The 14,319-nt window shown below is 41.4% G+C and overlaps 1 protein-coding gene across 3 annotated transcripts in view; it reads right to left on the bottom strand.

Annotated features, from left to right (window-relative positions):
* Positions 1-14,319, bottom strand: part of dennd1b (DENN/MADD domain containing 1B) — a 415,175-nt gene that overhangs the window by 120,505 nt on the left and 280,351 nt on the right. For all 3 annotated transcript variants that reach the window (XM_072511469.1, XM_072511470.1, XM_072511471.1), the window contains 2 exons: positions 11,806-11,906; positions 5,040-5,085 (listed from right to left, as the gene is read on the bottom strand). In XM_072511469.1, the coding sequence (XP_072367570.1) occupies positions 5,040-5,085; positions 11,806-11,906 (147 nt within the window). The remainder of the gene's footprint in view (positions 1-5,039; positions 5,086-11,805; positions 11,907-14,319) is intronic.

Genomic DNA, 14,319 nt, shown 5'->3' with positions numbered 1-14,319 from the left:
TGGTTGGAGTCATACCTGGAACAATGGAACATTGTTGTCATGATTAGACGTCAATCATCTCAGCTCCAGGATATCACCGCAGGAGTTCCTCAGGGTCATGTCCTAGGCCCAACCAGCTTTAGCTGCTTCATCAATGACCTTCTTCATAAAGTCAGAAATGGGTATATTCGCAGATGACTGCACAATATTAAGCTCCATTTGAGAATCCTCAGATACTGAAGCAGTCCATGTCCAAATGCAGCAAGACCGGGATAATATCCAGGCTTGGGCTGACAAGTTGCAACTAACAATTGTGCCATACAAGTACCAGACAATGACCATCTCCTGCAAGAGAGGATCAAACCATCCCCCCTTGACATTCGAAGGCATTGCCATCATTGAATTCCCCATTTAACATCCTGGGGGTTACCACTGAACAGAAGCTGAATGACAAGCCATATTAATACTGTGGCTACCAGGGCAGGTCAAAGGCTAGGAATCATGTGGCAAATAACTCCCCTTCTGACCCCTCCCAAAGCATGTCCACCATCTACAAGGCACAAGTCAGGAATATGATGGAATACTCTCCACTTGCCTGGATTGGTGCAGCTCCAACAACACTCAAGAAGCTCTAAACTATCCAGGCCAAAGTAGCGTGCTTGATTGCTACCCCTTCCATAAACATTCAATGTCTCCACCATTGATGAACAGTGGTAGCCATGTGCACCATCTACAGGATGCACTGCAGGAACTCAACAAGGTTTCTTTGGCGGCACCTTCCAAACCCACCACCACTACCATCTAGACAGACAAGAGCAGTGAACTCCGCCACCTGGAGGTTTTCCTCCAAGTCATTCACCATCCTAACTTGGAAATGAAAAAATATATATATTTTTATTAACATTTTTAAATTTACAAAGTACAAACTGACAAATAGTAAACAAATTTACACACATCAACCATAAAAACAGAAACATAAAACAGTGCCTCACTAAATCTAACCCCCCAACCTCCTCAACAACTAATGGTGGTCAATTATTCGAAAGAAACAATAAAAGACTGCCATCTCTGATAGAACCCCTCGATTGCTCCCCTTACGGTGTACGTAACTTTCTCTAGGTCTTGGAACTCAAAAGGCCCCCGAGCCACACTGAGGAACTGGGTGGCGATAGACACTTTCATTTTAGCAATACTCGCCTCTGGGCAATCAGCGAGGCAAAGTCCAGGACATTGGCCCCTGCGACCATCTGCAGCAAGTCTGACACCCCAAACATGGCCACTAAAGAACAGGGCTCCAGCTCAATTTTCGGAATCGCCTACATGGTGCTAAAAAAGGAGGCCCAAAAACCCACAAGTCTGGGACAAAACCAGGACATGTGCGTGTGATTAGCCAGACCTCTTGTGCAGTGCTCGAACCCTCTCCCGTCCCTGCAAAGAGGTGACTCATTGTAGACTTTGTCAGGTGCACCCTAAAAACTACCTTAAGTTGGATCAAACCAAGCCTCGCGCACAAAGACGTAGAGTTCTCCCTACAAAGGGCCTCACTCCACACCTCGTCATCCAATATGGGCCCCGAGTCCTCTTCCCACCTTGCCTTAGCCCACTTCACTGACACAAATCTTTTGACAAAATCCATCCAGAAATATCAGAAGTGCCCCCTTCCTCCGATCGGCAGCACGGTAGCATTGTGGATAGCACAATTGCTTCACAGCTCCAGGGTCCCAGGTTCGATTCCGGCTTGGGTCACTGTCTGTGTGGAGTCTGCACATCCTCCCCGTGTGTGCGTGGGTTTACTCCGGGTGCTCCGGTTTCCTCCCACAGTCCAAAGATGTGCAGGTTAGGTGGATTGGCCATGATAAATTGCCCTTAGTGTCCAAAATTGCCCATAGTGTTGGGTGGGGCTACTGGGTTATGGGGATAGGGTGGAGGTGTTGACCTTGGGTAGGGTGCTCTTTCCAAGAGCCGGTGCAGACTCGATGGGCCGAATGGCCTCCTTCTGCACTGTAAATTCTATGATAATCCTGCGAGCGAAAGAACCCTCTCCATTAGAGATGCTGGTGGCGCCACGGGGAATGTCGCAAAGTTCCGTTTCGCGAAATTGCGAACTTGGAGATATCTGAATGAATTTGAACCCGAGAGCCCAAACTTTTCTGTCAATTCCTCTGGACTAGCAAACCACCTTACCAGGAACAAATCGCCCACTCTCTCCAGTCCCTTCCCTTCCTCCTCCCCAAACATGGCATCTAATCTCGCCAGTTTGAACAGATGGTTAGCACAGATGGGAGCCAGCTTCGACAGAGCCCAGTTTAAAATGTTGTCGAAATAGTCTCCATATCTTCAAAGTGGAAACATCCACTGAATTTGATGAATATTTTGTCAGTGAGAATGGGAGAGATGCCGCCTGTTATGGGCCAGGGTTTAGAGAACCCCAAAGTGTATCATGGAGTTCACCTGACCACAACATTTAATAGATTGTGGTATGGGAAGCACACGGCCCACTCTACAGGTGTGGTACAGCAGAAATGGAAAAGTATTTTTTAAAGCAAAACAATGGTTATTCTATGAACTCAAGTTAACTTTTTTGAAACATAGTGAACATCTCAGCAACCATTAATTAAGATACAACCCCCAAAGAATACAACACTAAGTAATGCTTATGCTGTCCTTTTAACATCCATAGGACTTAAAAAACCTTCAAAATAGAAAGACATCAGGCTTAACTTCACTACTGAGAATATTTATAATTTTGAATTCACCAAATGATCAAGAGATAGTCTTTTGATGGCAGAGAGATCAACAATTTAGCTGCTCTGTCTGGCTTCAGCTCCCACACTGAAAAGGAAACTAAAACACACCCTGCAGCCTGCTCAAAAACAAAAGTAAAAAGCTGACAGACGCCCAGCTCCACCCACTCTCTGACATCACTGCAGGAGTAAACACCCATTTCTTAAAGGTACTCTCACTATAGATATTTATATACACACATTTATAAACACCCATTTCTTAAAGGTACTCTCACATGACACCGTCACCTCGATTCTATCTGCACTCACATTGCTCCCAGACCACAACACCAACGCAACACCTTCTCTGCAATAGCTGCCCAGTAATAAAATATCAGGTTAGGCTGTGCCAGGCTCCCCGACTGTCTATGCCTTCGAAGGCCTGCTCTATGAATCCTCAAGGTCTTGCCCACCCATATAAAGGATGGTATCAACTTCCCAACTCTTCCCAAAAAAAGATTTAGGAAGGAAAATCGGTAGACACTGGATCAAAAACACAAATCGTGGCAAAATGTTCATCTTGATCGACTGGACCATGCCTGCCAAGGACAGGGGAATGTTATCCCACCTTTGTAGGTTGGTCTTGACTCTATTTACCAGGCTAGTATTATTCAATTTACGAAGTCGGGTCCAATTGTGGGCCATTCGGACCCCCAGATATCTAAAGTAGGAATCGGCCAAGTGAAATGGAAGCACCCCCAGGTTGGCTCCCTCCCCGGGGGATTCCCTGAAAGCATTCAACTCCTTTGCAGATTTAATTTACATCCTGAAAAGGAGCCAAAGCACCTTAATAGTTGTATTATATCACCCATGGTGGGGACTGGGTCTGTCACGTAAAGTAAAAGAGGATCAGCATAGAGGGACACTCTATGGTCCATCCCTCTCCTAATTATCCCCTTCCTGACTTGGAAATATATCGCCGTTCCTTCACTGTCGCTGGGTCAAAATTCTGGAATTCACCCCCTAAAGCCAATATGGGTGTGCCTACACCTCAGCGACTGCAGCGGTTCAAGAAGGCAGCTCAGTACCACATTCTGAAGAGCGACTAGTGATGGGCAATAAATGCTGGCCTAGTCAGTGACGCCCACATCCCGGAAAATGAATTTTTTTTAAAAAGGAGAATTTAAAAAATAGAGTCTAAACATCAAAATGTTTGCAGGAATAATTCTGCTCTGAACTCTTCTCAGCAAAATGCAGCATTTTTTTTTAACGCAACAAGTTGTGGAATGTCAATGGTTGGGCATTGGAATTCCTCATATTTCAGGAATCCAGTGTCAGCAGCAGGTCAGGTACAGCACAGCGAGATCCAGAGTCAGTTTCCCTTTATTCTCATGCAATAGCATGTCTCAGCCCATCTCAGAACAATACACCCTGTCACACCAACTTGACAACACTTTTTTCCTATTCCTTACAGCACCCATCCTGGTTCATGCCCATGAGTAAATTAATCTGTCAAATTTACTTCACGTCGGTTCCCTTAAACCAACAAATAGAGGAAAGATGCTGGATTTGAACCTATTCCAAGAAGCAAAAGGTCAGTGTCTAAATGCACCATGCCACCCAATTCCCCAGAGCAATATTTTTTAACTGTATTTATGTTGCAAACACAATTTCAGCAATGAAAAAATATACATTATCAAGAAGATGGTTTAATTCAATTATATGTTGCAACATTGCCTTGGTAGTTATTTGACTTGTAACGTTATAAACAATGTAGGTTAATTTGCAACGTAAGAATTAAACATTATTTCTGAGTTCATTTTTCTAAACTTCAGGTGAGCAGTTGGGAGATTGATGGATAATGTTGTCTTCAAGCCTAAACAATTGTAGGTAGAGACTACCTCTTGCATTCTTCACCCACAATTCTACCTAGAGATCATATAATTTAGCCCAAACAGTCCAGGAAATAATCTGTGAAGGACAGCCCCCAACCCCCCTTCATATTTTGAAAATATAAAGTCACGACATTCAGCAAAACTGTTATATATCAAAAAGCATACTCTTTTTATTGCCAAGTTGTTTTCTCTAATTGAAATATTTTCTCCATTTTCCCCAAATATCTTGAGAACAATCTGATGATTCATACTTTTTTCACTGCTTAATTTTTGTTTATGAAGCTTGCTTTAACTTTCGGAACTTAAGGCTGCAACAATATTGATGGCATTCTGACTTTGACATTTAGTCAACATGTGCTTTCTGCCCTTTAAGCCGTGTAATAAGATCTCTATACTACAAGTCAACACGGGGACTAAAAATAGCAAAAAATATTCAACTTACATCCATTAAACTCAAGTGAACTCCAACCAGATAGGGCATCGGGGCACTGGAATAAAGAAACAAAACTAAATAAACTTTATTTGTCAAAGGAAGTATTTGTAAGATCAGAACACAGTTACTGAAAATCAAGTACAAGACAGTTTGTGAAGCAATGGAATGTGCCCTACATATTCACAACTTAAACCAAGAGCTTCTCAATTCTATCATGCCATCAGGGGCAAACAAGTGAAAGATGCTCCTGTGCAGGAAATGAGGGATAATTACTAAATGGGAGGCAACAAGGAAATCACCTTTACACTATTTTTGCACTACCTGCCAACTAGATCAAGTGAAGCAACTGACACATCACGTGAAAACAGGTGGAGAACATTTAAAAATAACCAGGTACAATATTTGTTCAAAATGAAAAAAAAATAAACAGGATATGCTTGCAGTGCATTAATTCAAGTATTACTCATCTCAGAATTGTTTCATATGCAAAATATTTTTCAGCCAGAGATCTATACATGAAATACAGTGCAAGCCAAAATTGTGCACGCACAGACACATGCATCTCAGTGAAAAAAATGGAAAATTATAAAGTAATGTTTCTTTGGCACGCAAATTACAATTGAGATGGGCAACTGTTAACAAGGCCTGCTTTCGCTGAAGGATTTTATTTGATAAATATGTGATTTCCTGTAGCAATTACTGTCCGTACATTATGCAGAGCAGGCAAGTTAAGTGACAAATAATTGCTCCCATCTCACGAAACCAGGCTTGTGGAAATGCTGCACTGTGTACGAGTTATCCTGTAAACAGTAGCTCTGCTGTGATAAACTGAACATAAAAATTGCATCTGGTAAAGGACTACCAAGTGATCAATTTAATACCAGATTCTGAGTTCCCATCACAATGCTACACATATGGACTGACAACTCCTTCATTGATTTTTATTTACAGCATGATTGGTGGCTTCGGAAACAATGCTATCTAGTATTAAAGATTAGCATTAATGGTTACCCATCTTTGAGCGAAGAATGGGCATTTCAAGCACAAATATCAGGCAGCTAAATCAGTTATATATTGTTCATTACAAAATGAGGTAACTGTTAATGACTGCTTTCATTGTTTAATATGTTGGAGGGAGAAAGATGCAAAAATTAGCCATATATTTGCAGTTCTTTGTTGTTTCCAGTTTTTTAATGCAGGAAACAGGTTCCTCAGAATCTAACTTGGATTTTTATGACCGGTTCAATTGTTTCTTCCCCTTCCACCAAACCCCATTATTTACAGCACACACAATGTAGTCTCTAGCCAATAACATTTTAATCTCAATTTCTGAATAGTCATGACTAGCTTAATTTGTGTAAACAGCAACATAAACCCTGCCAGAAATGTAATCCCCAGAACACTTCACCAGTCCCCAGTGAATTTGGAAGACTGGCATATAATACTGTGCTGTAACAATTCTGTGATTCTGTGTATGTATTCTTCCCCTGAAACACAATAACTTCATTATGTATTTATATATGCAATTTAATACTTTAAAGTCTGATATTGATATCTTTAATCCTTTCGTGAAATATCTACTGCATCAATAAGCTTACAGTGAACGGGCAAATTGACAACACAAATATGATTATTATGCCGCTTTTAAAGCAAAAGTACTGTACATCTTATTTTGCAGAAGGATTAATATCCTTCAGCACAGTAAACTTTAAAATACATTTGTTAAGTTTTGTGAAATCCAGCAGTCTGATCTAAAACCTTCATGTACATGGTAGACAAAAAACAGTTTAGTTCAATTAAGTTAAAATAACTCGCCCGCAGTAATCATACAGTACTTTTTGCCCCTCAGCATATTTGATGGTATTCAATTATAATCTAATGCCTGTGCTGTATTATATAAAAGGCAGAAACATTTGCCAATTCAAATCATTTTGATCTACAGATAAGACAGCGCTGATCAGAAAGTGTATTTTGATACTCCACAGTAAGAAAAAAAGACAACAAATTCACACCCTTTACTTGAGGCATTATAATTTTGAACAGCTGAAAATTCAGTTAAAAACAAATCAATTTAGCAGCTGAAGTATTTTTAAATTAGTACAAAACATCAGTCTTGCTTATAAAGCAGGAGCATGCTCAGGGAATTAAATATTAGATGTCTGATATTGTGTTTCGCATTTTGTTGTATTTTCAACAAAGAATAAAGGTACATCAAATATTCCACACAATAAAACTAACATGACTAAGAAAGCAAGCTCTCAAGGTCCAATATTGAAAAGATATGAAACTAAAATTGGGAGGAGAAGTTAGGGGTGGAATTAGAGGAGGGGGTGTGGTGTGAAGCCTTGCATTGGCCACTTCATTGTGCGCGAGACTGGGGTTGATACAGTTGACGGTGGTGCACCGGGAGCACTTAACTAGGGCTAGGATGAACCGATTGTTTGAGGGAGTGGAGGGCAAGTGTGAGCGTTGTGCGAGGGGCCCAACAAACCATATGCATATGTTTTGGACATGTCCTGAGCTGGTGAGGTTTTGGGTTTCCTTCTTCAGAGCCATGTCGATGATTCTACAGATGGAATTGGAGCCCAGTCCCCAAGCGGGCACATTTGGGGTGTCAGATCTTCTGGAGCTACAGACGGGTGCGGGAGAATATCTTAGCCTTCGCCTCGCAGGCAGATTCTGTTGGAGTGAAGGTCAGCTTCTCCACCCAATGCCTCAGTATAGCTGGGGGTCTAATGGAGTTTTTACATATTAAGAAAATTAAGTACATGCTAAGGGGTGCAATGGAGTGATTTTATAAAAGATGGTGTCCTTTTATTATGTTCTTTAAAGAGCTAGTCACCACTGGGAGGGTGCTGTTTTTTGGTTGTTTTTGTTTTGTTTTATTACTTTATATTTATCAAAATATGTTCAATAAAAATATTTTTAAAAATAAAAGATATTAAAGGAGGAATTTGAAACAAATGTCAAATATAAAACAAACTGTATTCTATATTTTGTTACTGAACCATTACATCTAACAGAATTCAATTCATCAAAATTTAGCAATATCCCAAAGCAGACAGCCTTGGAAACATGTTAGTATCAGATACCCGAAGTCCCAATGCATCTCTCTCATCCACGCTGACTGCCATAGCTGAACTTTCCCTTGATAACCTCAGCTAAGGCAGGAATGTGGCATGGTCATTAATGATTGTTTCACCAAGTTGACTGTGAAAGACCACACAACAGTTATCACTGCCAAGGGTATAGTTGTAACCAGGGCGCAGAGTGACGCAGCGGAAGCGTGCTGGACCCATAGCCCAGAGGTCGATGGCTCAGAACCATTCTCTGCTATCCAATCGAACCTTGATTTTCCTTTGGGCAGTATGGTGGCACAGTGGTTAGCACTGCTACCTCACAGTGCTGAGGACCCAGGTTCAATCCGGGCCCCGGGACACTGTCCGTGTGGAGTTTTCACATTCTCCCCATGTGTGCGTGGGTCTCAACCCCACAACCCAACATGTGCAGGTAGGTGTATGGCCACACTAAATTGCCCCTTAATTGGAAAGAAAACAATTGGCTACTCTAAATTTATAAAGAAAAAAAGCAATAGTTGTAACCGGTGCTATGATTACTCATTTGTGCTTAAGAGCTCCTTTCAAACTGGACACTTTTGCCCAATTGTCCATGCATGGTGCTGTTAAAAGCTATACCACTTCTTATCCTTGAGGAAATGGCAAATGCAAACAGACTCTGCTCATTATAATGGCAACCTCAGAAGCTCAACAATGCAGCACTGGATAGAGGACTCCTTCGCTGCATCACTGATATTACTGCCACAATTTGAAGTTTGGGCATCAACATCACAATGGGCTAGTCCTCAGATTCCATGACAGATAGCTGGTTGCAGTGTCACAGCCAGCTGCTAGAACACACTCACAGAACAGAAAGGGAGCAAACTGAAGGCTAAGAATTGCATATTCAATGAGACAGCTTGAGCTATCCTTGTGACATTGAATGGTCATGTACTATCTTCAACAGTGGGAACATTGAGAATCCATAACCGGTGCAGGAGCAAGGCAGCCAAATTCAGGTTTGCTGTACCAGCATTCATGTAACAGGGTAACAGGCAAAGTAAATTTTAGCGCATGACTTCCGTAACTTCTGTATCAAAAGGCTGCATGATCGTTTACATTTTCACCCCACAAGTCAACACCAGAGGTGGAGACAAGAGAGGAGCCCTTTTGCACATGTAAGATTTCTGAGGTTCTGTAGTTCTAAGTGGTTATTGCAGGTTTCTCAACCTGAACTTGCAGAGTTATTAATGGTACACAGTGAATGAGGACAGAATCTACACTTCACAAGTCATTGAAACTGGCATGGGACAGGTTACAGAAGTTATAAAAGAGACAACTCAAAGCAAAGATATTTTCCCCAAATTAGCACTAGCTGAACACCACCCCCAGCAGCTAGTCCCAAGGCTCTGTTGAACATCAACCATGGTGTCTGCAACAGTTGCCAGAAGAGATGAACCTTTTGACAACTGACCTACTGGAAGTGCCAAGTGGGATAACCCAAGGGCATTGTGGGTGTACCTGCACCAGAAGGATTGCAGTGCTTCAAGAATGCAACTCATCACCATCTTGTCAAGGTGCAATTAGGGATGGGCATTAAATCGTTCTCCTGTCCTCTCCACCTTACCAATATGCAAGAAACTCATGGGTTCCTTCTGCATTAAGACAAGATCATTGTTTTAGCTGCTTTCCCCCTGCCCTACCAAACAAAATTTGAACTGAACTTTTGCCCTGAACTTTGCGCACACCTCCCCATACCTTTGCCAAGCTCACAAGTTCATTCCTTGCTCCTTGAACCCCATTCTCACTCAGTTTCTGACCATCCCAAGTGGTCCCAAGTGGTCCCATCTCACCTGTAACTCCCTGTTTGAAGCCTTTTATTCAGGTTCTTTTCAGCAAGTTCAATTTGTCAAACACACTCTTTTGTTTGTGGCCTTAGCTCCTGCTCACCACATGCTGCTTATTTCAATCCCCATTTGGCCTTGTCCACTCCTAATGTTTTGACCAGGTCCGGTGCTCCCAACATTTCCTCCCAGCAAACACTACTTTGCAATCGCTTCAGACACTATGAATTTCTGTCCATGGCTGGTAGAATAATTCCCCGTTTGTGCTTTCGGAAGGTTTCCAAAAGTTTACTTCTGTCGCAGGTGTCTAAAGTAAAACAAGGGGCACAAACTTCAACAACTTCTGCTCCACATTCTAAAACTTCCTCCCTAAGCTTTTCCACCCTTTCTTCTCTAAATCCTTCCTACAAACTCACTTTTTTTTTGCCAAGTCATTGGACACCTACTCGAATATCTGTTTTTTTGACATGATAGCCATTTCTCCTGCCCCCCCCCCCCCCCCCCCCCCCACTCCCCCCCCCAACCCCCTTGCACTTATCTGGGATATTGTCCTATTTAAAGGACATACTTAAACAGCATGGGAGAAAAACGTGCACAACCTCCCATGTACAATGAATGATGGATGGACCCAATGTATATAATCACGTATAGAAATAACGTCATTCCTGATTCCTTTTTGTCATTTGTTTATGTTAACATACGGGCCAATGTCGGGTTTGATGGGAGGATAGGATCGCTGTTATTTATATGGGGATTGACATTACATTAGTTACTGTTTATTCTTTATTGTTGGGTGTAAATTTGGAAGAAAATGTGAAAAAGGAGGGGAATAAAAAATATTTCTTTAAAAAGAAATAATGTCATATGTAAAGGTGTCGACAAAAAGAGGATGGCTACAATGTACCGGCAATAGCACCACCATTTTTTTTCAAAATTATTTAATTGATCAGGCAGCTGGAGAGATGAAAATGGTTAACAATCAAGGGGGATATTCTATTTATTTTGCTGACACAGAGTTGACAATTTTTTAGAACATTACATCAACATCAATGGTGGGTTGGGTGACAATGACCGAGACACAGCCAGCACTAGTCTCAAACAGGTGCACATGTCCTATTTACATATTTAATACCCATTTTAGGCGTGGATCGATTTCTCAGGTTTTACCACAGTAATGGATGCTATATTTCCGGCTCACAACAAACATTCGCTTCCTACCGAACTTTACTGCTGAATTTACGGGTGTTTTCTTTTGTTCTGGTACCATACTGTTTTCACTTTTACAGGTATGAAGTGCCATAAAGCAATGATCGATGCCAACAATGTACAGAAAATAAAGCTATGTGCAACAATCTCCAGTTTTGCAAAAGTGAAAAGAGGTTTTTACAGGGCAGCATGGCCTTTTAAAACAAACACTTCAGCTGGTGCTCCAACATAGTTCTTTGAAAAATTAACAGGTTGACTGGCTTTGTGGACATTCACCTCAAAACAGGCCAGTCAACTATTAAAAAATAATCCCATATCAATCAGCTGGAAACATCTCACATCCATATTTTGCAGTGCCAACAAAAATGAGAAATGGATGGTAATAAATTAACAGATTTTACATCAGCCTTTCAAGATTGCTGTAGAAATTCTCTTTTAGGAATAGCACGCAATGGTTCAAATCCTTCCCCTCATTAAAGAGTTGGAAAAGAAAATTGGCCCATCCTGGGAACTTGCACTGCAGCCATTCATAACGATTATATTGTGGATGTGATACCGCTGTTGCCTTTTTAATATCATATTAATGTACCAACTCCATGCGTTATCCTGATTTTTAAAAGCTGCAATGGTAACTGTAGTAGGGATCTCTAAATAGATTAGTAGCCTTACCAGCAATAGTCCAGCAGGTGGGGAGGGAGCACTGGGATGTAAATATGCTGCCAATACATTGGATAAAGCATGGCAGCTGACGCATGAACACAAGCCGTTAACTGGAAAACAAAAAGAATAATATTGAAACAAATTCCAAAATCAATTGATTAAATCACAACATAGTGCAAAACAATCGACTGTAAACCCTTATGTTAAAAAATGTTTCACGATAAAAACAGCATAACAGTGAAAAGGTCACGTCTGCACCATAATTTGCTCATCCTCAGGATTAAAATAACATGATTAAATATGGAAAAGAACAGGGTCTGAAGGCTCCTGAGGGATATCATTAGGGCAAATTGCCAAGAATGAAACATGAGCCAGCCAGGAGAGTCTCGAGGCTGAAAACACACTGAGGGATTGAAATGTTCGACAGTTGGAGCTATGGTGATGTGTGAACTGCAGCTTTAGGTATCAAGAGAATTTGTTCACTGACACATGGAATGCCACTATTGACCAGCAACTGCTCGAGCTAAACAGCTGTACAGTTGAAAACATAAATATATTATGGCTTTTCATCTGCAGCCAATGCTCCTGAACTGACTTATTTGCTATTGTGTTGCAAGAAGAACTCTACACAAAAACAATGCATCCTGCACTTAAGCAAACAGATATAAAACACTGCAAAAAACACCACAATTCTATGGGTCTAAAGTGGCTGGCAACCTTCCATCTACGAAAAACGATGGACAGGTTGCAAGCAAATCCATTTCAGGTGGGTGTCTTCATATGGTGCATCTTTGCTCATGGCTGAAGAGGCCAATTCTCGACAGCCAGGTTCTGCCATAAGCACCAAACATTAAGCTACTGAGTATTGTTGTGGATTGATGTTTTGGTGATGCAAAGCCACTGTAGTCATCGTGGTGGTGCATGCCAGCCTGCAGGAGGTGAGGCCATTTTTCTCTGCCATTAGCATGTGATTCCCGGAGCAAGAATCAATATCTAGGACTGTAACATCAAGCTTGCAAGCATCATTAAAGTGGAGCTTTGGGCATTCTACAGGGGTTTATCTGGCTCTGGATACTTCACTATCCAGAAAGTCTTTGACAACGCAAACATCTTTCATCCTGTGGGTGTGCCTGAGCCACAAGAACCACCTGTTTGATGAGTGCTAACAAACTTGGGAGCTCTGCCTTTGAGAGGACTGCCACATTTGTGATTTGGTTCTGCCAGGATACATCCATAATGCACCACATGAAATGGAAATTGCTGAGCTTCTTTTTCTGATAGCTAGAAGTTTACAATGTTTCACGTACATTCACAACATGCTGAGAACACAGGCTTTAGAAAACTATCAGCTTCGTCTTAAGGTGCAGGGTCTCATGAATCAGACAGATAGCTGCTTTCCCTATGCGTGCAGCAGGTTCTGCATCAAGGAACAAATTGTCTGTCACCATGGACCTGAGGTAACAGAATCTGTTAATAACTTTATTTATTGCAATCCGGGGCGGAGATGCAACGCCTCATCCCATGACCATCAATTCCTTGATGCTATGGTCAGGGAAAGCAAGTTGCAGGCATGGGACAGACAGTCCGTGAATCATTGTAGCTGAATTTGCGTTTGGGTATCGAACACAGCATCATCAATGTAGGGAAGGTCTTCAATCAGGACACAATGTGATTTTGTCTTTGCTTTCAGTCTTGATAGATTGTAAAGCATTGCTAAACAGACCACATGGTGATATTTTAAAGATTGTTAGGCATTGTAGGCCAACTCAAAACGCATTCTTCTCATTAACAAACAACCCACTGTTTCTGCTGCCAATAATATTAGTCTTACATTTGAGGCTTCATTATTGGAAGCCAGTTTTCAGTCCAGAAGCATGAGCCACCTTATTAATTTTACTAACTACCATGTACAAAACATTTGCCCTACCCCACAAACAAGATAAAATTCATTAACTTAAAACAAAACTATCTCCATTTGAGTGAGCAGAACCTAACAGAGTGATTACCTTTTCACCTCAAACTGTTTGATAGAACAATGGATTCAAGGTTTATAAATGTAAAATTACAGTTTGGGAGAGGAAATAATTCAGCAAATCAACATACACAGAAACCCACAGCACAGCCAACTGAAGCTGTGCCATTCCAATGAGCAATGGTTTTGATGGGGTCTCACATACAACATGGCACTTGGGTGTAAATTGCATTTTTGCCTCCAGAGACACAAGCATCCGAGCAGAAAGTGTTCTTTACTTCGAAAGAGCTACATCAATGAGCAAGTCCACGCGACATTATATCCATCACCATCTTGTCGGTTTTAATGTTGTACTATCCATCTCGTTGCACATCAGCTACACTGGGCTCACATTGTCCAGCATCCAGCATTTTCCTCTCGTCGACTGTTGCAGTAAGTTTCATGCAAAGTCACTTAATCATCACTCCTGCAATAAGTTCTCAGCCTACATTTTAAGACTTCAACATCTTGGAATGCTACAATGACACTAGTCTCCTCAAGATCATAAACCT

This window comes from Scyliorhinus torazame, chromosome 7 (assembly GCF_047496885.1).
Source record: "Scyliorhinus torazame isolate Kashiwa2021f chromosome 7, sScyTor2.1, whole genome shotgun sequence".
NCBI classification, from domain to species: domain Eukaryota; kingdom Metazoa; phylum Chordata; class Chondrichthyes; order Carcharhiniformes; family Scyliorhinidae; genus Scyliorhinus; species Scyliorhinus torazame.
This window is presented reverse-complemented; position numbering and strand designations above follow the sequence as displayed.